This window comes from Onychomys torridus, chromosome 7 (genome assembly GCF_903995425.1).
Source record: "Onychomys torridus chromosome 7, mOncTor1.1, whole genome shotgun sequence".
NCBI classification, from domain to species: Eukaryota; Metazoa; Chordata; class Mammalia; order Rodentia; family Cricetidae; genus Onychomys; species Onychomys torridus.
In genome coordinates this window covers 65,995,159-66,023,136 of record NC_050449.1, presented here as the reverse complement: position 1 = coordinate 66,023,136, position 27,978 = coordinate 65,995,159, and the positions used below count along the sequence as shown (strand labels likewise).

The 27,978-nt window shown below is 43.5% G+C and overlaps 1 protein-coding gene across 1 annotated transcript; it reads right to left on the bottom strand.

Annotated features, from left to right (window-relative positions):
• Positions 1 to 441: 441 nt before the first annotated feature.
• Positions 442 to 16,523, bottom strand: Mns1 (meiosis specific nuclear structural 1). Its single transcript, XM_036193308.1, has 10 exons — positions 16,427 to 16,523; positions 15,628 to 15,849; positions 12,626 to 12,753; positions 11,456 to 11,558; positions 8,860 to 9,089; positions 8,233 to 8,449; positions 8,039 to 8,146; positions 4,575 to 4,832; positions 963 to 1,088; positions 442 to 708 (listed from the first exon to the last, which is right to left on the bottom strand). Exons 1-10 carry the CDS (start codon positions 16,427 to 16,429, stop codon positions 616 to 618), a joined length of 1,488 nt encoding a protein of 495 aa, XP_036049201.1. The 5' UTR covers positions 16,430 to 16,523; the 3' UTR covers positions 442 to 615.
• Between the last annotated feature and the right edge of the window lie 11,455 nt (positions 16,524 to 27,978).

Here is a 27,978-nt window from a genome sequence, read left to right as displayed (position 1 = left end):
CCTAAATAGACATTTCTTGAAGACTTACAACCAACCACTAACATTCCTTTCCGGGAAATAAACAGTAAAACTACAATGAGCAAACACCTCAGCCAGATTAAAACAGCTTTATAATGTGTGTGTATAAGCATACATATGCATATATAGTACATAACATCACATATATGATATCACACACATATATGAGATAGGAACACATGTCATAGAAAACAGCCAGTATGAGGGTTTCTCATGAAAATAATCATTATCAGGAATATATCAATTTTTAAAAAGCCATGTATTGAAGAGATATCTGCACTGTCATGAGGACGAATATACAGAAAAATCTGAACAATATTGGAAGCCCTGAACAGTTACTTCTGTTTGGCCGCTGTGGTTCTATGGAATTCATGACATCATCATCGTAGAATGCACAATGAATAGAAGTGACTGGTTCTGCAGTTAAAGTACTGGTGTGTTTAATTGTTGTCTAAGCGTGTATAAACAGTGAAACAGGAGGTTTTAGAACACGCAGACAGACACCAGGACCTGTCACCAACTGCAAACAGCAGTTACACTGACATCTAGCGGTAGCCTCGGAAAAATCCAGGTCCCGTCAGCTCCTGCTGCTGCTCCTCACTTCTCTCCACCAGCTTCACTCCCCTTCTGATAAGCTTTCCTGAACTCTTCACCAAGCATGTCGACATCGTCCTCTCTTTTAAACACTCCCTGCAAAAAAGCATTCTGTTGGTTACTTTTGAACGTGAGAGTATCTCACTGAATGCTCTTAGGGCTAGCATGGTTGGACACAAAGCTAATAAATGAAATCCATCCAACAGGTGAATGAAGCTTAGTTTCCCAAGACTATGGCTTCATGGAGCTGCCCCCACCTCCTGACTTGTCACCTCCAGAGTGGAAGGAGCGCAAGGACACAGGTCTACAACTAGGTCCTGAAGATCACACGCGAACGGAGTCTCACTCACTTTGGGGAGATAGCCTAGTAGTTTTGTAGCATGCTCTTTGAGGAGTTTCAGCCTTTCTTCCTCAATGATCTGATTGATGCAGCCCTGCTGTCTCTGCTGGAGCCGCAGCTCCTCCAGCTCACGTTGCTGAAAAGGAAATCAAAGTGTCTTTACTGTCACAGAACACATGAATCTCTTAGGAAGTTTACACATGAAACTATTCTTACAGTGAACTAAATGATAATCCTGATGGGCTAATTGTAAGTTTAGAAGACAAGAGTGTATGTCTTTTACAAATATAAACATACATACCTGTAGGTTTTTAATAAAAACATTGAATTCTTTTATTTTTATTACTTATTTATTTTACATCCTGGCTGCAGTGCCCCCCACTCCCAACCCCTCTCCCTCAACCCTCTGTTCCCACCCCCAATCCTCTCCTCCTCCACTTATGTTTCGGAAAGGACCACACCCTGCATTTTCTTCATCACTTCATTCTCTTGCCCACATTTTTGTTCTTCTTTACTTGGTAGTACGGTGTTTGTGCCCAGGCCCCCACCTGCTAGGCAAGACTCCCACTGAGCTACAATCCTAGCCCTTTTGACAGCAAGTTTTAAGGAGGCAAGAGTGTATTTTTAGGAAAATTTTCAATCTCAAGAAAAAATGTATTCAAAGGAGCAATTTCCTAATAAATTCAGCAAACATTTATGGAGTTCCCACCATATACCAGGTACCCAAGATACCCAAAACAGTTTACAGTGTAAGACAAAAAAATAAAAAAATCCTAACGCATAAAAGAGACCAGGGTTTTGCAAATTTAGGTGTGCAGCACACTGCAGAGGTCAGAGTCCCAGCAAAGGAGCTCTAGTGCCTTTCTTGAGAATTCTGAACTGTTTGAACACTCTGAGCCATACAATGCAGATGTGACACTGTCTGCATAGTCTTAGGGCCCTTAGGGACACACAAGACTTTACCCAAATAAGACTCCTGAGCAGGATGTGCAGTGATGGGAACGGAGCCCGGGTTTCACACAGGCTACCTAAGAACTCTCCCCCACAGCCCAGCCCAGCCCCACTCACTGCATTTTTATCAGACGGTGCAACCTCTCTAATTTGGGCACAATACAGGATTTCCTTTCTTGTGTGCTACCCCACACTAAGGGCTCATCCCTCTGTCGTATAATTCTTCAGTAAGTGAGTACGCGGTTTAGAAAGGTGTGGGACAAGGTCTGAATAGACTGTGGTAAGAAACGCCTTGGGGAGTAGTTAGGATGTTGTCTAAACCACACACATTCTTAGAGGGAGACGGGATTATAGACACCTACTGAGGCCGCAAATGGGCAGTTTACTGCTTTTAGGGCTATACAGGCTCATGAATTATTAAGTTCTGTAGTTAAGACATCTACATCTGCCCCTGGGCCAAAACAAAACTGTTGCTGTTTCCAAACATAAGTTGTACATGTGTGTCACTGGGTGGCTTTAGTGACTTCCATGTGTACATGTCTTCTTGCTGGGTTATCTAGGAGTGTTCTGATCAGCTCTGTAACCCCAGATATGCCAGCCCATCACTGGTCCTACCCTTTTACAGGAGAGAATTCAAGGCCTTCCAGGCAATTCCAAGGCGTTTTCCTTTTCTGCCTTCTTAATTACTGTGCTAACAGCTATTGCCTTCATTAGCTCAAAATCTATAAATACTTACCATGTGTCAGGCAAACTGTACTTTATAGGTCATGATCTCCCTCAAGGCTACATTCAGGCCAAGACTGACTTCCGCCAAGCCTAAGCAATGGAGGCTTTTATCTGATTAAGAGTCCACTGAGGCTTAAGTGTGAACGGGACAGGAGAGTTATAAAAATCACTGACTGGCAGACTGACCAGTTACAAGGAGACCAAGCAAAAATGGCAGGAAGCAGGAGAGCCTGCTGGCCTCTTGGTTTTCTGTGATTACACCATTTCCAGTCTTTTGGCTTTTTGAACACGTTTTTGGCTTTTCCTTCCTCCTCATCTTAAGCTACAGTACTCGCCACAACTCAGTCCTAAAGCCCCGGATGCTTTCTCATCATTAGACCAACATCTCATATAAATCTCTTCCTGCTGTTTAATCTGGGGTTGGCACTTCTTCAACAAACAAACGAAAACAACTGAAGCTTCCCTCTAAAAGGAAACTGCACAGGTGTTCCTCACGTTTGTCATACTTGGAACCTTTGGATTATTTTGACTCCTTCCTTCCACCCTATATGCAAAGGGGAAATTATCACACAGTTTTATTTTACTTTTTTTTTTTTTTTTAAAAGAATACTCAAATTCTCTCTGTCCCCTCCTCCTGCTGCTGTCCCCAGTCTGTAGGTGAGGACTACCCCTTCTGTTATGTACAGCTCTGACTGCATGCCTCGGAAGCTTCATCTCTTATTCACACATGACTATGTTAGGTTCCTCAAACACATCCGTTCAGTGACACATACCGTTTGAGGATTCTTTCAATTTTGTCAATGGAACATAAATATTTAAGTCAGTATGTCAAACTTACATTCTGTTCCCTGTACAACTTCTAAATCTACATTTCTAACAATCAACCTCCTCTGGCCACAAAAATCAATGTGAATACATACTCCTTCAAAATCTGCTCTTCCCTCTACATAATCTTTAGGACACACCCTGCTCACTGAAGAGGGAAGTGACCAGACTTGTCATCAGTAGCCACCTTCAGTCCTCACCTCTCCAGCTCTAACTGGTCCTGGGTCTCATCAGTTCTGCGGGTCTGGCATCTGAGGGACCCTTCTCTATTTGCATATACTACCGCTTCTCACTGAGATCCAGTACATTGCTGACTGTTCTCCCTGGATCCGTAGCAGCCCTTCTCTATCTATTCAATGCCCCCACGTGAACCATCCTTCTACATGCCGACCTTAACACGCAATTTTCCTAATTCTTCAGTGACTTCTCTTGGGGGCAAAACCCATCTTAATGTGCGAAAGTATCATAATGTGCAACTCCTCTCTGCTATACCAACACCTCCATACCTTTATCACACATGAATTACAATTTATTTTTAATTTTTCTCAACCAAGCCTGCAAATTCATGGATGGCGCAGATGCTGGTTCTCAGCACCAGGACATAAAAGCCTCAATAACCAGTTTCTAGATGCCTTAATAAATGATCACTCAGTAAACTTACAGATCATGGTTGGGGATTTAGCTCAGTGGTAGAGCACTTGCCTAGCAAGCCAAGGCCCTGGGTTCGGTCCTCAGCTCAAAAAACAAAACAACAACAACAAAAACCCTACAGATGATGTAAAGACTAGTAAACAAATACCTAACATTCTATGACACGCACAGGGCTCAGTGGATGGAGTGTTTGCCACACGAGCATGAGGACCTGAGTTCATATTACCAGTACTCAGGTGAAGTCAGGTGTGTGTAATTCCAGGTTCTGACAATATGGAGGCCGCAATCAAAGAATCCCCAGAAGCTGCAGGTGGGCCAGCCTCCAGGACACCTACAGTGGAATTGCTGAGACCTGCTTCACACTGAACGGGAGGACCACGAGGGCGGCCGTCCTCAGCAAATGTTTACTGAGGACTGGAAGAGCTGGTCGCTGTTCCATGAGAACCACAGACCCCAAGGCTTTCCTTACTTTGTCTGCAAGGAACTGGCTGCGCCGTTCTTCAATGAGTTTCTCCACGGCCCGTTTGTGTTCCAGCTGTTTCATCCGCTGTTTCTGGGCATTCATGAGCTCTACCCGGTCATCCTCAGCAAACTTAGCCAGCATGGCTTTTCTAAAGGCCTCTTCCTCCTCCTTTGCAGCCTGGAGTATTATTTCCTTCAGGGCCATCTGGTCCTCAAAGTCTTGCTTCATCTCCCTCTGCTTCCGCAGCTTCTGCTCTGCTTCCTCCTGTACAAAGATGGAGCCAGAGTTAAGGGTTTCCCCGCACCTTCATGAGAGGGCAATCTCAGCACACGGGGCAAAGCAGGAGGACCAGGGGCTTGAAGGCAGTCTGGGCTAGTGAGACGCTGTCTCAGGGAACAAGAAGACAAAAGAGAAGGGCAGATTTGGGTTTGATGAGCATTACAATATGAAATCACATAAACAGAATTAAGCCTTTTCATGACAACCCTCTGTCCCACTTAAGACTGTATGAATAAAATGTCATGTTCATTTTAAAAATCTATTTTTACTTATGTGTGTGTGTGTGTGTGTGTGTGTGTGTGTGTGTGTAAGTGTGTGTGTCTGCACATGCATATGCACATGTATGTGCGAGAGGCCCACTAAGGCCAGATGAGGATGTTGGGTGCCCTGGAACTGGAGTTACAAATCCTTGGGTCCTCCAGGAGCAGCAAGGGCTCTAATCACTTAGTTCTATGGCATGGCAGTCATTTACTCTCAAATTTTAAGTTGTATATAGCTGCTGTCTTGTTTCTAAGCTCAGAATGAATGTGTAACTACACACCAAGTTTACTGATCTTGAACGCCGGACAATTCTATCATCTGTCCACACACATTTTCCAATTTGTAACTTCTTCCCTTTGTGAAATCAAAGCTGCATGTACTCACTTTAGTATTCCAATCCTCCTATCATTCTCAAAAAAGAAACCTTCAAAACAGTTTAAAAACCAGTTAGCTAGCAATGGAATTTGAAGTTTTTCAGAGAAATAGAAACTTACTGGACACAACTAAATTCCTTTCCTGTAAGCATATACAAAAATGTATAACTTTTATAGTAATCATCCATCACATTCCTAGCACCTAAACTCTACTAATTAGGTCTTGAACTTCCTGTCCTGTCATCTACCTGCTCAACTAGAACTGACGCACATTTTAGCTCACCTTTTCTAACCTAATCCTCCTTGCCCGATCCGAGCACAAATTCTCCGGAGCCAATGTCGTACACTCACTCTAGCCAGCTAATGTCCATCTGCTCTAACACCCTTAACGTCTGTACCCACCACCACACGCTAGGTGATGTACACATGCCTTCTCATCCCATTCCGAAAGTAACAAAGCACCTCAAAGACAAAGTCTCTTTCTTTTTGAGGGTCTGGTACATGATGTTTTATACTGAGTATTTTGTACTTACTTGCCATGTTTTACACAGACATCAAAGGCTTGGAGAAGACAGTTTGGTGTGTGATATTTAGTCTCAAATGCCTCTTGAGTTTATCACATCCTCTGCACACAGTAATATGCTCCATATAGTACTAAATCTAATATTCATATAAAAAGTCCTGGGAATCTACCACCTATGCAAAATTTGATTTAATTCAACAGCAAAGCCATCGAGGTGTTTGGCCAAAGTATTGCTATGCTGTGAAAATGTCCACACACCCTCTGCTAGGTCTGCCATAAGGACTATACTAGTTATCAAGATGAGCTGCCAAACCTCCTGTCCTTTCCTGTGTTCTAAACCTTGTTAGCAGAGGCAGGTGGATCTCTGAATTTGAGGCCAGCCTGGTCTATGAGAAGGTTCCAGGGCTACACAGAGAAACACCTCCACCAAAAAAAAAAAAGGTCATTTGCTGTACAGTCAGTCACTCTGACCCCAGTGATTTTCCAGAGATTCTCTAGGTTCTCTCCCAGAATGACAGCATTAAAGGAGGATGTGTGGGTGCTGCATTATGGAGACAGTTCCAGGAAGCAGCAGTGAGAAACAGTGTAGCAGGAAAGAGGAGAAGCCAATGCAGGGCATGTTGGGAAGATGGCTACACTGTGGGCACACAGGCTGTGCTCTCAGGACCTTCTCTAGGAAGGACAGAGGAGCTATCACTCATCAGTAACTGTCCAGTTGGTGAGGGATGGGGAGAGAGGTCTGCTCCTTGCTGCCAAAACTCTTTCCCCACTGTGGAGAAGCTGCCAGCATGGTTAATCTTACAAATGTGCCCCACAGCTGTCCCTGAAGGACAAAAAACAACAACCAAGTGAATTTCCCCAGGATGCTGCCCCAGGACAGCAGCTGTCTCGGGAAGTTCTACTCTGTCATCCATTCACAGAGCATTCTTGAATGCTCTTTAGCCTACCTCACGACTCAATACAGCATCTCGTTTATACACCCATCAGTTGATGGACATGCAAGCTACTTGCATGTTTTAGCTATTGGAAATCCTGCTATGAACACTCATGTATAAACATGTGTAAGCACAAGATCATTGATTTGTACCTATTCCTTTCTAAGACTGTACTAAAAGATAATACTGTCCACTAACCTCTGCTATATAAAGTTTTGCTACATTTTAAAAAATGACTACCATTCAGTCTGAAGTATCTTTCCTTTGCTCATTGCTTATGTAGAACCGCATCGTTTCATTACTGTATACTTCAGGACTATACGGTCATGCTCATTCCTGATTCTTCACTGTAGTGAGAAAACAGATTTGATGACTTAAGATCTTGTGAATGTACAGAGCTTGCTTGGTGTCCTGGGAGCTGCTGTTTGTTGGGTGGAGTGTTCGCTAAGGTCCGCTGGATTGGCGGGATCATGCAATGCTGTCATTAGGCAGCGTACTCTGGTTCTGGGGACTCAGGCATATTAATGACAGAGGAACACGAAGATCTCCTCCTCTTCTACTTCCCCCTTTCATTCCCGCCAGTTTTCTCCCTTGTATTGTGAAGCTGTACTGCTAAAATTCATAGACCTTAGGATTATCCCAGTTACCTGGATGGAGTTGATTAAAAAATTCTCTGTCCCAAAGTTCACTTGGTCTCATATTAACACACACACTCCAGTTTGCTTTCACCTGTATTGCCTTCCTCCACACTGCTTTGAGGTTCCTTCCATGTGTGCTCATGGAAGCTGTGTGGACTGTGAACGACATATCATGTTCTTTAGGACGCTCTACTTTTATCAAATTTGACAGTCTTAGTCTTCTTTTTTTTTGTTTTGTTTTTTTTTGTTTGAGCTGAGGATCGAACCCAGGGCCTTGCGCTTGCTAGACAAGCACTCTACCACTGAGCTAAACCCCCAACCCCAATCTTAGTCTTCTAACTGCAGTGTTTCTGCCGTTGACATACAACGCAGTCACTAATGTGGCTGAGTTGAACTGCGCTGTCCTCCTCCAGCTTCATCTCAGAGTTCTCTCTTTCCTGACACTCTGGCTCTGACTTACCTTCACTTTCAGTTTCAGGAGCTCGGCTTGCTCCTCCTGGTACAGCTCCTGCCGAACCTGCTCCAGGTCCTCACGCTGCCGCAGCATTTCCTCCAACCTTTGGATCAGCTGTTAAGAAAACATATGTTTAGGAAACCTGAACCAGCAACCGCTTCAGGAGTTCAGCACTCTTGAAAAAGTAGTTCTCTTCATACCACATTCTGACGCTGAGCCCTCTTCTCCTCACTCTGCTGAACTCTGGCCATCCGCTCGCCTTCTCTCTGCTGCTGTATGTTGGCAAACTCTATGATTTTCCTGTTTTCTTCCTCCATCTCCTCACGCTTCCTTTGTCTCCAGAGGGCTTGCTCCTTCTGGAACTCTTCAATATACTTCTGAGTTGCATTCATTTTTTCTAATTTTTGCTGTCTTTCCCTAAAAAGCAATCAGGGGGATGGTTTCATAGTTACAGAAATAAAATAACAAAACATAAACAGACTGTTTTAGAGTCACTAATGCAGTACACTTTCTGGGTATGAAGTGTGGACTTTCCATGAACACTCCCAGGCCTCTCTTCTAATGGTGACACTCTGTCCACAGAACCACCCAGTACTCTGCACTCAAGCTGTGTGCCAAGGAAAGGCATCAGAAAACACATGTCCTGACATATAAGACGTACAGATCTAAGAAAAACAAAGGTTTGGTCATTTACCACTTACACACCTATTGTTTTTCAGATCGTCTATTAATACTCATGCTGACAAAGATGAGGAAGAGCTGATCAACAAACGGACAGCTCCCGCTGGCGAGCACACAGTGGGCCAGGCACCTCTGGGGCCACTTACACCTGGTCTTCCTCGTAGATCTTCCTGACAATCTCGTCAATCATGAGTTTCTCTTTGAGCAGCTGCTCATACGCCTCCTGCTTCCTCCTCTCCTGGTCTTCAAGCTGCTTCTCGAGGTCCAGGTTGTACTGGGCCTTCTCTCTGTCCCGCAGCTCTTGCTTGGCACTCTCTTCCTTCAGGAGTCTCTCGTGCTCCTCCATCATGGTCCTGGTTACCTCAGCATCACGTTTCTAGCGTTAAAACAACATTTATCTTCCCACTTTCAGGAGTGAACAGTCTATTACGGCACTATAAAGACACAGTTGCACATGGGGAAACCTGCCGTGTAAATATTTTTTATCTATTAGGTTAAAAGCAAGAGGAAGCCTTTGTGACCTGGAGGGTGTGAGTGATGAGTCAGATGCTGAAGGGGTATTCCTAATCTTTGCAGAAACTCTTAGGGCAACACCTGGTAAGGATAACAAAGTCCACATTCAGAAAATACGGAGTAAGGCTATAAGTATTTTATTAGTAACTACTTCAGCCGCCGGCCCCTTGCCTCCTCTGTAAGTTGATCTAGGCAGTGTCGGTTACTAATGCCACTGTTTACCAGCTGCCGTTGAACACCCCTCCTGCCCAGCTGCTGTTCAAGGGCTCTGAAGGACTCTCAAGTTCCCCCAGCTGAAGCTCCTTCCTGGCACACATCCCTCTCTGTTATTTATTAAGGCTCAGTGTGGGGATTTCAGCTGCAAAGGTCACGTACGTCACTGCGCCTGTTCCCTCTCCTTTTTCCTTCACTGCGCCACTCCCACTGAGCCACAGACGAGCCTTTCTTTTCTTCAGCATTTCCAAACCACCTCATTAATAAGTTTAAACTCACTGGAGTAATGATTCAGACCACCCTTTGTGTGACCACATCCCAAATGCAGGGACAGTGAGCAGCAAAGAGAAAGAGGGAGCAGACTGGAAAACAAATTCGGTAATTCCTAAAGCAGCTGGTGGGCACCATGCATGCCAGTTATCATGACTTAAACACAGTTCTCTTGTCCTTGCTCATGCGGCCTTACATTCTTCTAGAATATGTAAGATAGCAAAAAATACATATGACAACAAAAATGTATATAGATTACCACAGACTTAAAGAAACACTGTGCTCTGATTTTACAGATAAGAAAACTAGCTAGGGCTGGAGAGATGGCTCAGGCCAGTAAGAGCACTGTCTGCTCTTCACATGACCTGGGTGCAGGTCTCAGCACCCACAGTAGGCAGCTCACAACCACTTGCAACTCCAACTCTGGGAACCCAATTACCTCTTCTGGCCACCACGGGCACTGCATGTATACAGTGCATGTAGACAAGCAAACACACACACATACACATAAATAAAAATTAAAATTAAAAATAAAAAAAGACCTAACAAGTATATAGATCTTCCATTTGTCAAGTCCTAGGAGTATATGACTCTAATTTTATGAGTCAATTTTGGCTTAGAAGATAGTAGCAGTTTTGGAAATCAAATATCTACAATGGCTATGGATGACCTCATCTATCAGAGTAATTAAAACTATAAACAACTGAACAAACTGTATATTATGTTCTATTGTAACATTGAAAAAAACAGAATGATACGGCTCACATACAGGTCTCCACATGTCCTTCAGGTTGTCATAGTTAGCAGTATGGTCTACAAGAGTGGTTCTCAACCTGTGGGTCTCGACCCCTCTGGGTTGAATGACTTTTCACAGGGGTCACACACCAGATATCCTGCATATCAGATATTTACATTATGATTCATAACAGGAGCAAAATTACAGTTATGAAGTAGCAATGAAATAATTTTATGGTTGGGGGGTCACCACAACAGGAGGGATGTATTATAGGGTCACAGCATTAGGAAGGTTGAGAACCATGGTTCTAGAATCTTCTAAAGTAGCATTTTTTAGGAGTTCTCAAGCTGCACCACACTGGTTTAAATATTGTGTTATCACGTCTATAATCCTATGTGTATGAACATGTTTGCTGGTAGTCACAATCCACATGTATAAACATATGTAATTGCCTGGCCCCTCTGTGAAAATGAGCTCAGGTGATACCATGCACCTTGGTTTTATGTGTTAACTCAGCAAATCTTATTTTCATACTGCATGACATGGCTGCTGGAATACTCCTGAAACTTGCTCTTCTGGGAACAACCTTGCCTTCAAGAGGTAGACAAGGATGAAAACAGAAAACCAGGAAAACAAGGTTACCTCAGAAAACAGAGTTAGAATGGGGGCTGGAAACAGAGGCCTGGGGAAAGGAGAGGCTTCTAGAACCACCAAGCTATAAATACTCAAGGATAAAAAGTGGAAAAACATAGCCACCACATTTTAGGACCCAGCTGTACTGTGTTAGCTTGTCATGGTAAAAGTTCAAGAACTCAGTCAGTGTGGGGAGTTCCTGGGCCTGAGGGCTCCAGCGTTCAGGCCAACTCAGCTTGGTGGACATCACTTAGAGTCCGAACATTTCAGTTTGGGGACCCTGGCTGAGCAGATTCTTGACAGAGCACTGCTCTCACAGCCTGGCCTGAGTACAAAGCTAAAATGACTAACCGCACAGAGCCCGGAAGCGGCTTTACCATTTGCTCGTATTTGATGGCGTCCCTCTCGGCGATCTGGGCAGCTCTCTCTTTATTCATGTAAGCGGCTTTCAATTTCTGCTCCAGTTCTCTGAGTTCCAGACTGGGGGGGAAATGCAATTTTAAACTTGAGGACAATAAAAGAATTCAGCTTCACAGATAACCTGGTGAGTCCTTATCTACTCAAAGCACACAAATGATATCACTCAAGTCCACAGTTAACTCATCACATTTAACAGACATTTAAAGGTTAGCCCTTAAGCCTTCTGCTTGAGAAGGAATACTCTTTTCTAATTCAATCTTCCTGTACCTGTATTTATTTACTTTAATTTGGGGGAGTCCTTTCCTTCCACCCTGTAGACCTGAAATCAAACCCAGGCCTTCAAGCTTGGCAGTAGGTTAGTATTAAACTACCTTCGCTACCACATTTTATTCTAACCTAGAGAAGCAGACTCCATCTTCAGCTCTGGTGCCCCTAAATCTTGACTTAATCTTAAGCAGCATTGAGAAATGTATTATAGGGTGGGGAGCTGTGGCAATTTTCCTAGAATCCAGAACTTGGGAAACAAAAGGAGGTGGATCTCTGAGTTCAAGGCTAGCCTGCTCTACACAGGGTGTTCCAAGCCATCTAGGGCAGAACAGTGAGACCCCCATCTCAAACAAAAACAACAACAAAAGCCAAGTATTCTAGATCCCATAAGTCAGGATTTCTGTAATTAGAATCATTTTAAAGTTCACCCTTAAAAAAGGCCAAAGGCAGGTTGGGGAGTTAGCTCAGTGGTAGAGCGCTTGCCTAGCAAGCGCAAGGCCCTGGGTTCGATCCTCAGCTCCAAAACAAAAAAAAGGCCGAAGGGACTGATACCGAGTTTTCCCATCAACACCCACACTTAATTAATGCAGCTGAGTTTTTCAACTACTTCTGTGGGTTGAGGCTATGACTCAGTGGTGGAGCACTTGTCTAGCACATGGAAGGCCCTGGGTTCAAAACCCGGCACCACAACAAACAAAAGTAATTTAAATGAGCGTCTGTACGTTAATGCAGTATTTCCAGGAAAAACAAGAACTCTAAGGGCGATGACCTAATGAAGAGTCTCACTTTCAGGTGCTAAGGGCGACACAAGGCACAGTGTCAAACAGACAGGACAAACGCGGGGGCGGAGCCCACGGCACCTGTTCTCTCTCACTTGCTGCCTCATCTTTTCATCCTTCAGGCTTTCATGCTTCAGTCTGGCCAGCTCGTTTGCAAGTCTCTCTTCCTGTTCAAGCTGCTGCTCCTTCAACCTCTTGTTCTCTTCCGCCTGGTTGGAGAAGTGCATGGTTAGTCACCTGCCTCCTCAGCTCAGACTTCTCACTGTCACAGTTGCCTGTGCTTCAGAACAGCGGGCTAACCACCCTGACGGCAAGAGTCAACTGTGCACTTTTTAAACCAGAGCTGAGGACCGAACCCAGGGCCTTACGCTTGCCAGGCAAGCGCTCTGCCGCCGAGCTAAATCCCCAACCCCATCAACTGTGTTTTTTAAAATAAAAAATATTTCAACAAGTAACATTTCAAATACCTTACCATAGGAAAAAATCAGCTATTGTGAGGAATATTAATGTACCTATATACTCATTCTTTTCTAAATTTACCAGTATTTTACAGTTCTTTCTCTACTCTTGAATTTCATTCAAATTTTCTCTCGTTATCTCTGCCACAGTATTTTAAATCAAATCCCAGGAGGATGGAGAGATGTTCAGAGGTTAAGGGCACTGGCTGCTCTTGCAGAGGACCTAGGCTTGGGTCCCAGCACCCACATGATGGCTCACAACCGTCTGTTCCAGAGGCTCTGAAGCCCTCTTCTGACTTCCTTGGTGCCAGACATGCACACATAAAAATAAATACAGCTTTAAAAACCAGATAAATAAGACATAGCCTTGGCCACTCTGCCCACTGTGGAAACAGCTCCATGTTGATCTACCTGAGAAGAATTTCTTTTCATGACCACACAACAAATTAGCAATATTTCCTGAGTGAGGTCTAAGGTCTTGCCCACATTCATTCCCCAACTAACTCAAAGATGCTTTTGTCAAAACCAAACAAGGTCCACACATTGTATCTGTCTTTCTCAGTCTCCTTTATTTTACAGATTGGTCACACTCCCACACCCCACACCTCCACTTTTGATCCCCTAAGCCAATGATCTGTAGTTATTACAGCCTGTCTAAGTTAGGGTTTCAATTGCTGTGATAAAACACACGACCAAAAGCAACTTGGGAAGGAGAGGGTTTATTTCAGTTTACAGTTCCACATTATAGTCCATAATGAGCAGGATCGTGAGGCAGGAGCTGATGCAGAGGACAAGAAAGGATGCTTCTTAGTGGCTTGCTCCTCATGGCTTGCTCAGCCTGCTTTCTCACAGAATCTAGGATGACCAGCCCATGGGTAACCTGACCACAGTGATCTGGATCCACCCATATCAAACATTAATCAAGAAAATGGACCCATAGGCCAGTCTGGCCACTTCCTCAATTGGGGTTCTCTCTTCCTAAATGACTCTAGCTTGTCAAACTGACATAAAACGATCCTATTGCATCTCCTGTGTTCTCTAGTTCTCTCTCAGGACCTCCCTACATTAGCCTCTCTTATGTTGTCTGTAAAATGACAGGCAGATATGGAGGCCTCATTGCTTTCTGAGTTAGAAAACACATGGTGATGCAGGCCTGTGACCTAGAACTCAGGAGGCCAAGGCAAAAACGCCATCAGACATCCAAGCCTAGCTTGCTCTTAGACTGAATTCCAGGCCAGGGCTACATATCAAAACTGTCTCAAAAGTAAATAAACCAACAAACAAAACAAAAATAACACATGAAAAATCATTAGCCATCAAGAAATGCAGATTAGGAATTGGAGAGATGGACCTGAGTTTGGTTCCCAGCACCCACCTCAGTGGCTCCCACTACCTGTTACTCCAGATCCAAGAGATACAAGGTCTCTGGCCTCTGAGGGCACCTGCATTCCCATGAATATATCTACACATCTACACACAATTAAAAATAATGAAAACGAATATTTTATAAAGCAAATTAAAATTGCACTGGGATATCACAGCATACATACTGAAACATCCATTTAAAACACACACACGTGAACACACATAAAAAACAAACAAACAAAAAAACAGTGGTGCTACCACATAGTGAGAAATTGTACTGTGCACACATTTCTGGGTGAGAATGTAAACCAGCACAGGCACTCTGGAAATAAGTCTGGTGCTCTGTCATAAAGCTGACATACAATTATCACAGAATAAAACAACTACATTCTTAAGTACTGTCTTAAGAAAAGCAAACACATTTACTTAAAATCTGTATTTAAATATTTACAGTAAATTTATTCATAATGTCCAGTATTGGAAATTCCTCATGAGGTGAGGGTCAAGAACATTGTCGTACATCCACACTACAGAACACTACTTGGCAATAAAAAGTAAATAAGCCATAAAAATAAATAATAAAATATACATAAAATGCAATACTGGACACACAGCACAGTGGTGCTCAAAACTTAATTAAATATGAGGACAATCTTTTCACACTTACGAGAATCCACCTATCACTTCCCATCTGTTTCCTCTACTGCAATCTCCTAAAAATATTTAGAAACACTCATGATAGATTTAGCCAGTAGATCAGGACATAAACACAAGCATATGTTGCCTGAATTCTTCAAATATTAAAAATATGAATAAATGTATACCTCATACACACGTTCATCTCCTACTGTTTAATAATGTTTAAGTCAGGAAATTTTAAAAAGGAATTCTTAAATTTCTTATTAGAAACTTATAAAAGGCAACAGTGTACTCACATAAACAAAATTGTGACGTTAACAATTATGGATTTCATATTTATGTTCAACATCAAGAATGCTTATTCTTGCCAGACACTGTTCTAAAGGGTTCACATTTGCTCATTATTGAAGAAATCCTAGGCAGGGAGTACCATTATTGGATTTTATAGATAAAGCATCAAGCCGACCGACCAACCGACCCCAAGTTCTTCAGCTGAAATAACCAGGACTCAGAAGGATTCAGTCAGCTCCCAGCTTTCTCCATTTCCTCAACACCAGGACTGCCAGTCTTCTTCCAAATTTTCCAAATGAAGAAAATTGAACAATGAACCCTGAAACTTACTTTTTGGATGGCTTCCTCCATGTCCAGCTCAAACTGTTCATCCTGCAGCACTCTGAGGAGTCTCTTCCGTTCAACCCTCGCGTCGTTCTCATTTTGCACGACCTGGTTCCTGGTTTGCCTCTCTAACTTATCCAAGATTTGGATATGCAACGATTTGCGGAAGTTTTCATCTACTAACTTCTGGTGCCTCTCACTAAAGCTCAGAGCTCTCTTTCTGGGGTCCTACAATGCGGGGGAAGGGGAACACACGTAATTCAATATTCCACAATCCCTTTTTCCAAAAGATACTGCTGAAAATCCCTATAACAAACGATGTAAAAATAGGCAACAGTCTGAGGGGTCTTTGGCCCCCTTCCTGAATTCATAGTATACCAGATGGAAGTTCAATGTGATAGGGTAACATGCTGGCGTACTGATTAAATGGGTACTAATAATATGCCCGGTTTTGTAGGCGAAGCAGGAAAAGCTGAAGTAACTTAACTCGAAATTCAACAGTACCAGTGAGAGCAAATAATGTCAAGCCCTCCAGCTGCAGCTTTGCCACCACTCAGAGAGTTGCCCCGAAAAAAAGCAGATTTTAAGATGTATCTATATCGGTGGGAGGGGGGAAAGTGCAGAAAAGCCTGGAGCGTCCCTCAGAAAAACAACCCAGAACCTTCCAGAAGGCAAATCAAAGCTTCTCACTGACCTCTCCGATTATGCACTTTGAACTATATTTCCGAGGTAACGAGCTCTAGACTCTAAAGTTGCAGTTGGGAGGTCCCCAGTCCCTGCCCCGGCCAGCCTCCAAGCTGCTCACCATCGTTAGCTGACTTGAAACCTCCTCCGGATGGGTGTCCCTGCCGCAACTGCAAACTCGTCTTCCCGAGCCGCCGCCGCCGCCGCCGCACTGTGTTTACGCTGTGTCCCGGCAACCGCCAGAGCGCGCCGCCCGCCCCAGCGGGAACCAGCCTCCCATTGGCTGGCACACTATCCAATCAGCTCGGGGAATCTTCGTTGCCAGGCAGGAGCCTCCTTCTATAGGACCAAACCAGAAGGCGCGAAGTTCGGTTGCTGAGCCCTAGCAGGAGCCGTTTACATCCAAGGGGAGCTAATCTCCGCGTCCGGATCCCGTCTGAAGCCTCAGGGGACACGGGCGCGCGCGCGCGCACACACACACACACACACACACACACACACACACACACACACACACACACACACACACACACCCCCTCGGACTTCTCACTGCGCTGGACTAAGGGACCCCTCGAGCATCCCCAAGTCGTGGGAGGCCAAGACAAGCGTCCCCTCAAGCAGGCTGGCCAGCTATCTTTCTTATACAGCCCAGGCCCACCTGCCTAGGGATGGCACCACCCACTGTGGGCTAGGCCATCCTATGTCAATCAAGAAGATGTCCTACAGACCAATCTGATGGTCCTTCTTCCCAGGTGTATCTAGTTGACAACCGAGAGAGGCTATCACAAGTGACTAGAATATATTGTATAAAATTAAAAAAAAAAAAAGACTGACCATTATCATATATATAAAACTGACTGTGGAGCACATACAATTAAAAACGTTTTTGAACTCAGGATGCAACTAAATGCCTTGGGATTTTACAAAAAAATGTGTCTTATGTACAAGTAATTTTAAATCTTAACTAATATACACAAACAAAAAGTTGTGTCTGGCAGGGCGATGGTGGCACATGCCTTTAATCCCAGCACTTGGGAGGCAGAGGCAGGCGTATCTCTGTGAGTTCGAGGCCAGCCTGGGCTACAAAGTGAGTTCCAGGAAAGGCGCAAAGCTACACAGAGAAACCCTGTCTAAAAAAACAAAAAAAAAAAAAAAACAAAAAAAAAAGTTGTGTGTGTTATAGAATATCATGTAATGTCCTGATGCAGGGGTGCATTACATAATTTTGTTTGGTTTTTGTTTGTTTGTTTGTTTTGCGAGACAGGGTTTCTCTGTGTAGCTTTGGAACCTGTCCTGGAACTCACTCTGTAGACCAGGCTGGCCTCGAACTCACAGAGACACACCTGGCTCTGCTTCCCGAGTGCTGGGATCAAAGGTGTGCACCACCACTGCCCAGCTGCACTGCATAATATTAAATCAGTAAATATACATCAAACATTATTTCTTCAGGGTGAAACTACAAATGTTATCTCTGCGTTTTTGTAATGCACAGCACGTTACTGTTGTAACCCACTGCGCTGCGCATACCTGTCCCCATGTCTCCCTGCCCTTACTTCCCCAGCCTCTGTTGTCACTAATCCACTTACAGTTTCTACGAGAGCCACTTTTTAAGACTACGTGTTCACACAGTCATGCGTTATCTTCTTTTTGTCTTGGTAAGAATTTTTGAGGGGTTGGGGATTTAGCTCAGTGGTAGAGCGCTTGCCTAGCAAGCGCAAGGCCCTGGGTTCGATCTTCGGCTCCAAAAAAAAAAAATTTTTTTTTGAGATTTGATTTGATTTGATGTGCATGGGGGTTCCCTGCATGTGTGTCTGTGCACCACTTGTGTGCCTGATGCCCACAGAGAACGGTATCAGCTCCCCTGGAACTGGAGTTAGAAATGGTTACTGGACCTGCCGTGTGGGTGCTGGGAACCAGACCCAGCTCCTCTGCAAGAGCAGGCAGTGCTCTAAACCATGAGTCTCTCCACCCCCCTGCAGTCATGCAATATCTGTGTCGAGCAGCTGATTATTGCAGCTGACGTCTCCAGTTCCCCCCACACTGCCACCGATGACAAGGCTTTGCTCTTCTCTATGATTTGCCCATCTCTCGGTGGATGGACACAGGTTGTTACCACATGTGAGTTCAGAGGCCTCTTCAGCATACTGAGTCCATTTCCTTTGGATATATAGCTACTAGGGATGTGGTTAGATCAGGCAGTGGTTCTACTTTTGACTTTGAGGAAACCTCAATACTGTATTCTATAGTGGCCATACTAATTCACATTCCCATCAACAGTGTACAAATGTTCCCCTCTCTCTGTGCTCTCAACAATGTTTATTACCTTTTGTCTTTTTGAAAACCATTCTTGCTGTGGTGAAGTGACATCTTCTCATTGCTGGTTTAACTTGCATGCCCTGGATCATTAATCATTAGTCATGTAGGGAGAGATACTTTTCCACATTGGCCTCTTTTATGGCTTTGGTGTTAGAAATGTTTATTTAGACCTATTGCCTTTTTAAAAATCAGGTTTTGTGTGAATGTGCTATTGATTTTGAGTCCTGTATTAGCCAAGTTTTGTTCTGTTGCTGTGATGAAACACTCTGACCAAAGCAGCCTGGGGTGGAAAAGGACTTTTTGGCTTCCTCATTACAGTCATCTAGGAAAATCAAGGCTGGAACTCAGGCGTGAAGGCAGACACTGAGGCAGAGACCATGGAGGACTGCTGCTTTCTAGCTGGCTTATCTACTTGTGTTATACATCCCAGGCCCACTTGCCTAGGGATGGTCCCACAGACATGCCCACAGGCCAGTATGACAGATGTAATTGAGAGCGCTGATCCCAAGTGATTCCAGTTTGTCAAGTGGGAAAAAAACTAATGAACATGCTTGTATATACTGGATGTCACCTCCTTGTCAGATGCATAACTGTGAACACTTCCCAGGTTGTAGGTGTATTCTGATTCTGTTCATTATTTCCTTTGCTGGCCAGAAACCTTGTGGTTTGACGTAAGCCTTGTGTCCACTTTTGTTTTGGTTTTTTACATATAAGAGTAATCACATGGTATTTCCCCCACTTAATTCTTTCTTTTTTCTCCTAGTAGCACCATGGTTTCGGCACATGTGGATCTTTAACCCGGTTTCAGTTGAGTTTCAAGCTGGTGAGTGATGGCTGTCTAGTCATGTTCCTCTGCACATGGACATCCGGTTTCCCCAGCACCCCTACTGAAAAGACTGCCTTTCTCTCAGCGGATTCTGGGGGCTCTCATGGTGAAGAGCAGTGAGTGGCCTGCAGATGGTGGGTTTACCTCAGGCTTTCTATTCTTATTCTGTCGCACCGGTCAGTGAAGCTGTGTTGAGTGACATTTCCACGTTGTTTGACTACAGCAGCATTTCATCAGGTTTTGGAAGCCAGGCTTACAATGCTTTCTTCACTGCGTTCCTCATGACGTTGGCTTGTACAGCTTCTCGGAAAGCAGCTTCTCATTAAAACGTGTTCACTGACCTGTCACCGGCAAACGCTCGCTTTGACCTGGACGTATTGCAGTCATTTAAAGCAGTTCCCAGCAGTTATCAGACTTAAGTATTTGCTCGTTGAACAGATGCTTGAGGTCATATTGCTGTTTTGCATGTAGAGGCAGTGGTAGCTAGAAATCGCTTTTCGGGGGGATTAGTCCTCACTCACTAGCCCAGTGGGAATTATAACATTGATGTTTTTCTCTCTTTTCTGAGGACAAACTGTTTCATCTTTCTGCCTCAGTTCTCCTGGTTTCTGCTTTATCATCAGTATTTCTTTCCTTCTGTTTTCTTTGGGTGTAGCTTTATTTTTCCAGTTTCTTAATGCCAAGGCTTAAATATTTGAGGCCATTCATTTTAAGTACAAGCAAATATTATTTTCTCTGAGCTTTAGCTACCTCTCATATAGATTTTAGATAGGCTGTGTTTAACACTAATTTGTTTAAGGTATTTAGGCTTATTAGTTGATTATTGAAGTGTCTTAATAACTTTTCTATGGCATTGATAAAACACTCCGACCAAGGCAACTTAAAAGAGAAAGCATTGCTGGGCAGTGGTGGTGCATGTCTTTATTCCCAGCACTCAGGAGGCAGAGGCAGGCGGATCTCTGTGAGTTTGAGGCCAGCCTGGTCTACAAAGCGAGATCCAGGAAAGGCACAAAGCTACACAGAGAAACCCTGAAAAAAAAAAGAGAGAGAGAGAGAGAGGAAGCATTGCCAGGCAGTGGTGGTGCACACCTTTATTCCCAGCACTTGGGAGGCAGAGGCAGGTTCGAGGTCAGCCTGGTCTACATAGAAAGGTATAGGACAGCCAGGGTTACACAGAGAAACCCTACCTCAAAAAGAGAAAGAGAAAGGAGAGAGAGAGAGAGAGAGTGAGAGAGAGAGAGAGAGAGAGAGAGAGAGAGAGAGAGAGAGAGATTTAACTTGACCTATGGTACTAGAGGGCTACAGTCCATGATTATCAAGTGCAGGCATAGTGGCAAGAAAGGCTTAGGGCTCACTCACTTCTAGGTCTGCAAGCAGGAGAGAGTGAACACACTGGGATGAGTCCCACCCCCACGGCACACCTCTTCCAACAAGGCCACGCCTTCTAAATAGATCCTTCCCAAATAGCTACTGACTGGATTCAAATGCCTAAGACTTAGAGAGAACACCTCATTCAAACCTTGACACTGAGTTACTTAGGAATGTCCACTTCTCCTTGATTTCTGGTTGAATTCCACCTGGCCAAAGAACACATTTTGGTGGCTTCCAGTCTTCTAAATCTGTGGTGGCTTATCATGCAGAGTACAGTCCATCCCTGGGTCTGCTCCATGTGCACTTGAAAACTCTACTCTGGAAAACAGTATTTGTCTGCTGTTGCTGGGTCCACAAGGCCAAGTTGGTTAAAGACACAGTTTGGCATCTTCACAGTGTGTGTGTGTGTGTCTGTCTTTTCAGTTACTATGGTGTGTTAAAGCGGCTGGGTGTAATTACAGTTTGCGTCTTTTCTTGGCTTTTGTTTTTTGTTTCAGACACGTGTCTCCTGGGAGTCTGTGGGTGCATATAATTTGGGATTATTTTCATGTCCTGATAACTCTGGTCTTGATAGTAACATTGGCTCTGTTTGATACTAGCCATCCACAATTTTTTTTCATATTTAGGTGATATTCCCATGAATAGTTTTCTTTATACTGTACATTGGATCTGTATCTTTGTACTTACTCAATGGGAACAGTGTACATGTCTTTGTGGTTAAAGTGACTACAGCCAAGGTTATTTATTTGATCTGACAACCTAGCTTTCAGTTGGTTTGTGTATGCCATTTATGTGTGATGTCATTCTTGGCATACATGGATAGAAACTACATTATGATTTGTTTGAAGTATTTGTTGGGCCAGTGAAATGGTTCAGTGGAAAAGGCACTGGCCACCAAGCCTGATGACCTGAGTTTCAGCTCCAGGACCCACATAACAGAAGGAGAGAACAATTCCCACAAAGTTGTCCTCTGACCTCCATACTCACATTGTGACCCATGCATGTGCACACACATACACATGCACAATGAATGTAAAATAGTTCATTAAAAATAAAGTTATTGTTACATTTATTCTTTGTTCATTTTCTTTCATTTTTCTTATTTCTCTGATTCCATTTTATTTTTATTATTGCCTTATTTTACTTCTTAAACATTTACTGGTAAATATCATAATTCTGCCTCATTTGTCTGCATAAAACATAAGACAATACACTTCTAATTCTTCTGAGTCATCTTTTTTTGGCTGCTATCCTGCATTTTACTTCTACATATGCTATAAATCCTATATATATATATATATATATATATATATATATATATATTCCCACAAATGTTAAATTGCTGGGTGTGTCTAGTGTATATGCAAATGTGCTCGCCTTCTACCTGTAACAAACCCACTACAGGTGTTCACATTTGTCAGTTTTATTTTTCAAGGTTTATTTTATTTGATGTGTATGAGTATTGTATGTGCAACATGTGTGTGCAGTGCTTACAGAGGCCAGAAGAGGGCGTTGGATTTCCTGGAGCTGGAGATGTAGACTGTTGTGGGCTGCCATGGGAACCGAACCCCCATCCTCCACAAGAGCAGCAGGTGCTGTTACCTGCTGCACCCCTTCGGCCCCAGTTTTGTTTCTTAGCTAACATTTCCATTAACCCTTTGTTTATGGGTGCTGTCTTCTCGGCTGAAACTGCTCACCTTTCACATACACTGTCTGCTTTTCTATCAGCTCTTTCCAGTATTCTGCAATTAACATTTTTCTCTATCTCTTAATTTTACTATCTGGCTCATTGGAAACATTTCAAGTTTCGTTTTGTTTTATGATTTTGGTTTTTTTTGTTTGTTTGTTTTGTCATTTTTTGTTAGTTTTTTGAGACAGGCTTTTTCTGTGTCACAGCCTGAAACTTGCTTTGTAGGCCAGGCTGGCCTCAAACTCACAGAGTTCCACCTGCCTCTGCCTCCCAAGTGCTGGGATTAAACGTGTGTGCCACCACCGCCCGGCTGTTTTATGATTTTGTATTGAATGTTAGACATCACATGTGAGACAGGAGCACACGACAACATAGCAGAGCCACATGGGAAATGAGCAGGCCTCTGGGACTAAAGACTGTAGCAGGCTGAGGCAGTGTAGCCAGGAGTGAGGCTGGATGTGAGTGAAGTTGTTGCCATGGTTACTTCAGCATCCTTCTACCTTCCAATTCTCCAGTGTCACCTTCCACTTCCTTCTAGGTGATTCCCCTCAGTCCTGGTCCTGCCTCCACGCTCTGCCTTCCCTGTGTTCTGCCCCTCAGGGCGTCTCTCCACCTTGCTGCTCCTCCTCCTAACCAACACTTTTGGTTGTACAGGCTCACAAGCCAGGTGGGGGGACAACTCTTTGTTGTCCCAGCCCACTCCCGATAGGAGACAAGGCCTATCACAGAGTCCTGGGAACAGGGTGGAATATGATGGGAAATGTTAACAAGAATTCACTTTTTCTACTGCTTTTAAAGAAAGTTCAAGATCCTTAATGCAATTTATAAATACCTGGGTAGATCTGTTCAGATTTCTTCTTCAATTTTCGGACACCACGGATCTCTTTGAGCTCCTTTGTACATGTGGGTCTGTCTGCCCAGTGGGCACTTTCTGGCTTCCTCACCCCCACCCCCATGTTTGTAAAAGAATAATTTTACACAATTTATTCTTATTTTAAATAGTGTGTATGGATGTACATCTCTCTGTTTGTGCACCTGTATGAGAGTGTCCATGGAGGCCGAGAGTTCTGAGAACTGAACGTGGGTCTTCTGAAAGACTAGAAAGTGCTTAACTTCAGGACCACCTCTCCAGCACTGGTCTCCTGTCCTAAGAGATATGATGACTGAAATCCCGAGTTCACTTCATTTGTCCATGAGGTAAGTCAGACTACCAGATGCAGACTGGAGAAACAGGCTTCCACTGTCCAACTCAGTTCCGACTTCACGACACATGAACAGAAAGCAAATGCATGATGTCCATGTCCTCTACAAACCTTTCCATCACTCTAATGCAACCCTGACTTGATACAGCTGCTACTTCTGCTTGATCTCTGGGGTAGAAGACTAAGAAGAACCAACATTATGCTGCATCATCTTTAACCCAAACTTTGTAAAGATTGTTAGAGTCACTACAGTGAAAATCTCTCGGTGTTCTTGCTCACATTTCCTCCTCCCTTCATTCTGAAGCTACAAGCCAGTTTCCTTCCTTTAATCCCTGACAAAGAATATGTATTACAACTCTAAAAAAACCATCTATCTTTATTTTATGTGTATGCGTGTTTGCCTGCATGTGTGTATGCATACCAAGTGCATGCAGTGTCCACAGGGGCCAGAAGAGGGCATCAGATTCCTCTTAGAACTGGAATTACAGGTGGTTGTGAGCCAGCATGTGGGTGCTGGGGATCAAACCTGCTTGCTCTTAAGCACTGAGCCATCTCTCCAGCCCCTGCTCTAGAACTTTTAATTCTCAGTTTTGTTTTCCCATTATATCCCCTCATGTCTGCCTACTAATTTGGTATCTCCCAGAATCATGCCATTTACAAACTGGACAAGTAATCATTTACATTTTCACCTGTCTTTTTTTTTTTTTAAATCTTCCTCTTTTTTTTTAGAGGCATAAATATTTATTTGTAACAAAGGTGTTTGTGTACAGTGTTGAAAATCTACAATTTCTTGTTAAATTCACATTTGCACTTCACCTTTTAAAAGAAACATTTATAATCATTATTTTATACAGATATAGATATGTAAAATAACATCGAGTTCAGTGGTCCTTCAGCATTTTCAACTTAAAATTTTTTTGAACATAAAAACAGGTTATAATTCCAAAGCCCAGAGCTATTTGAAACTGGAAAATATTTTCTCTATAGAAAATAGTAAAAATGATAACATTTCCAAATAAGCCCTTTTAAGTCAAATAATAGCTGAATTATACATACAAATATTTCACTGTTAGGATAAGAATTTGTACCGTATCAAGCTGATGAAAGGATATGCTGGCTGTACTTTTAGGAGGGGAGGCTAAAATCTTTTTAGATTATGGATTAGCCTATAGAAAAATGTCTGCTGTAAATCAAACAGTGAAGGGGAAGATGAATAGGAATCTCACTTCCACAACTTAAGTAGAGCATAGCTCTCTGAACAGATGAAGACAGGTCTCTTCTATACTCACCTGTCTTATAATGAAAGGTAGACTAGGTCTAGAAGAACACTGCCCTGACCTACATGAGGGTCATCTCTCCCAACAGAAGCAGGCCAGCAGCCTTTGAGTCTGCTCAGCCAGTGGATTCTTCGCTTTCAACAGTATGTTTCCAAGATTTCTAAAAGATTTTAAAAGGAAAATGTTCTAAAAAAGACTTTCCCAAAGACTGGGTAAGTCATGCTTTCTTGATATCCTTTAGCTAACAAGAGCCAATTGATTTCTAGACAACCAAATGATCTGCTGGCCTGGCTGTGTGCAGACAAGCTGCCACAGTTTCCTTGAAATATCCACAGACCAACATAAATGTCTTTTTAAAAAATCGACATTGTATAAATCTTGTCACTACATACTTAGAGGAGAACACAATGCCACGTTTTGTTAACTCAAACAAACAGACATCTGAATGGCACTCACGTGTTACTTTTGCCAGGAAATAGTTTTAACTTAGAGACTGGTTCATTAATCAAAAGCACAAAGTACTTCACTCATCAATCAATACACAGATATCAGCTTAGTCAGGCAATTAAATCTATCCATAACATTTCATTTGTAAAAATATGGAGCTAATATTTTAGAATACTACCCACAATGGTCAATAGATCAACTGCATTGTTAATTGTCTGAATTTATCAAGACATGCTCAACATAGCACCTTAGGCATAAAATATCTTGATAAATGTAAATTGAAAGATTGACTATGTATTTGAAGCAGGTTAATTTGCACATTAGTATGATCAGAGGTATAAATTCAAAAGAAGAGCCTGTGTGGGAGGAAGGAAGGGCAAGGTGTGTAGACAGCATTATGGAACTAAGGAGCTGGCAGAGCTTTTAAAAGGCTGACCTACATAATGGATTTACAGCCACAGAAAGGAAAGCCAGAAGGCCAGTGGAATCCGGCGAGTGCTCAGCGGCAAAACGAGATAATGGCATTCCAGAAGCAAATGGGAGACCGGGGAGAAGGCCCAAGTGTGAGGACCTGAGTTTGAATCTCCTGAACCCGCGTCAAAGCCAAAGGCATGGAGGGAACGTGTAATCCAAGCACTCCTGTGGGGAGCTGGGGCAGAGCCAGGAGAATCCCGACAAGTTCATGGACCAGCTGGCCTGGGGCACACAGTGGAGAAACAACAGAGGCTCTCAAACCATGTGGAAGGCAAGGACTGATACCTGAGGTTGTCCCCTGACCTCACTTGGACTCACACAGGCTGTAAACACACACACACACACACACACACACACACACACACACACACACACACACCATGTATGCGAAAGAAGGAAGCCCTAAAGGCAAGGTCATAGGAAATTAGGAGACAAAGACAAGAGTGAGAAGAAAAGGTCATAAACAATGAACAAAGCCGAACCCAAGCTTTCAAGCCAGGTTTGAGAGCTGCAAGCATCTGGTGTCTCCACACCTCTGTTTTGTTTTGTCTTCCCCCCCCCCCCCCCCCCCCCCCCCAAGACAGGGTTTCTCTGTGCAGTTTTGGTGCCTGTCCTGGATCCCGCTCTGTAGACCAGGCTGGCCTCCATACACCTACACCTCTGTTCTAAACTCACATTCACTCTCTATGTAAATGGATGCAGGGTGGAGCCAGGCACACAGCCTGCTGCGTCCTTCTCCCCAAAAGGTAAGAGTCTCTGTAGCGGTGAGCTCAGGTTTAGGGACAGCGGTATAACACAGTCACTGAGTGTTAATTAGAATTCAATTCCCAACAGCCAACCAGCAGTACTGCAAAGCGTTTTAGCAAATGCACACTCCATCAGTATGTGCCTTTCTCACTGAAGACCTTCAGCAGTAACAGGGACCTCAGTCATGGTTGCTTTCTTCTAAATGCCCCTGTTATTACAGGACCCGTGGAATAGTTGGACCATCCAAGAAGAGAATCTGGGAGAAATCTAAACAAAGATTACATTTTCTCAAGTGTGTGGGCTGCTGTGGGGTTTAACAGGAAAATGGGCAGTATGTGTATACCCCCTGTGCCCCCACACCCACAGGTTCTCCTACCATATGTTAATGTTATCACTTTTATAATCGATAAACTGTTACTGGTACATGATTGTTAATTCAAGTCTAGAGTTGACTAGAGCCTGCTCTTAGGTTGGTACTGGTCTCCTGGCTGGGACCAATGCATCCAGGTCAAATTCCAGCCCCAACAGTATCATGAGTGATACATTCACTATCCAATTTCTCTGTGCTCCATTCCCTCCCTGCTACTGGAGCCCTGGAAATGCTTGTCTTTCTACCATGTCTACTGTTAGTGTTGTCCAGGATAGCATCTTTGGAATCAAAGAGTACATGGCTTCTTTCCCTTAATAATATGGATCTTCTAAGTTTTGTGGTAGCTCGAGAGCTCATTTCTTCTTATCCCTTTGTATACCATTTAAAAAATAGTTACTGGGCAGGTAAGACGGCTCACAGGTAAAGGCACTTGCTGCCAAGCCAGATGATCTTAGTTTGATTTCCCCAAGGACACAGATGGGGGAAAGAGGTAATGGACAAGTTGACCTCCACATGTGTGCCATGGCGCGCACACACACACACACACACACACACACACACACACACACACACACACACGGGGAAAAAAACAAAGTTATTACATTGAAAGATAATTTCTAGTGGTAAATTACTGTTATAGTGATAATTATTATTAAAAGTTTACTTATGTCCTCCCAGCCTTAACGGTAAGTTTTGGTTTGTCTCTTTTAGGAAAATAGCCTTTCACCTACAAACCTGAATGAAAGGTCTAGGCTGCTGCGGAGATTTTTTTCCCAATCACAAATGGCAGGATCACGCCGATCAGCACTTCTCAATGGTCACAGCAAGGCGGGGCTGCACACCACAGTCACAGGTCTGAGATCACGCATGCTGAGAGGGTCTCACCACAAGTTAGTACTACACAGTAAAAAATGATTTCCAAAGTTGCATTGCTTTCTCAAACAAAGCAATTA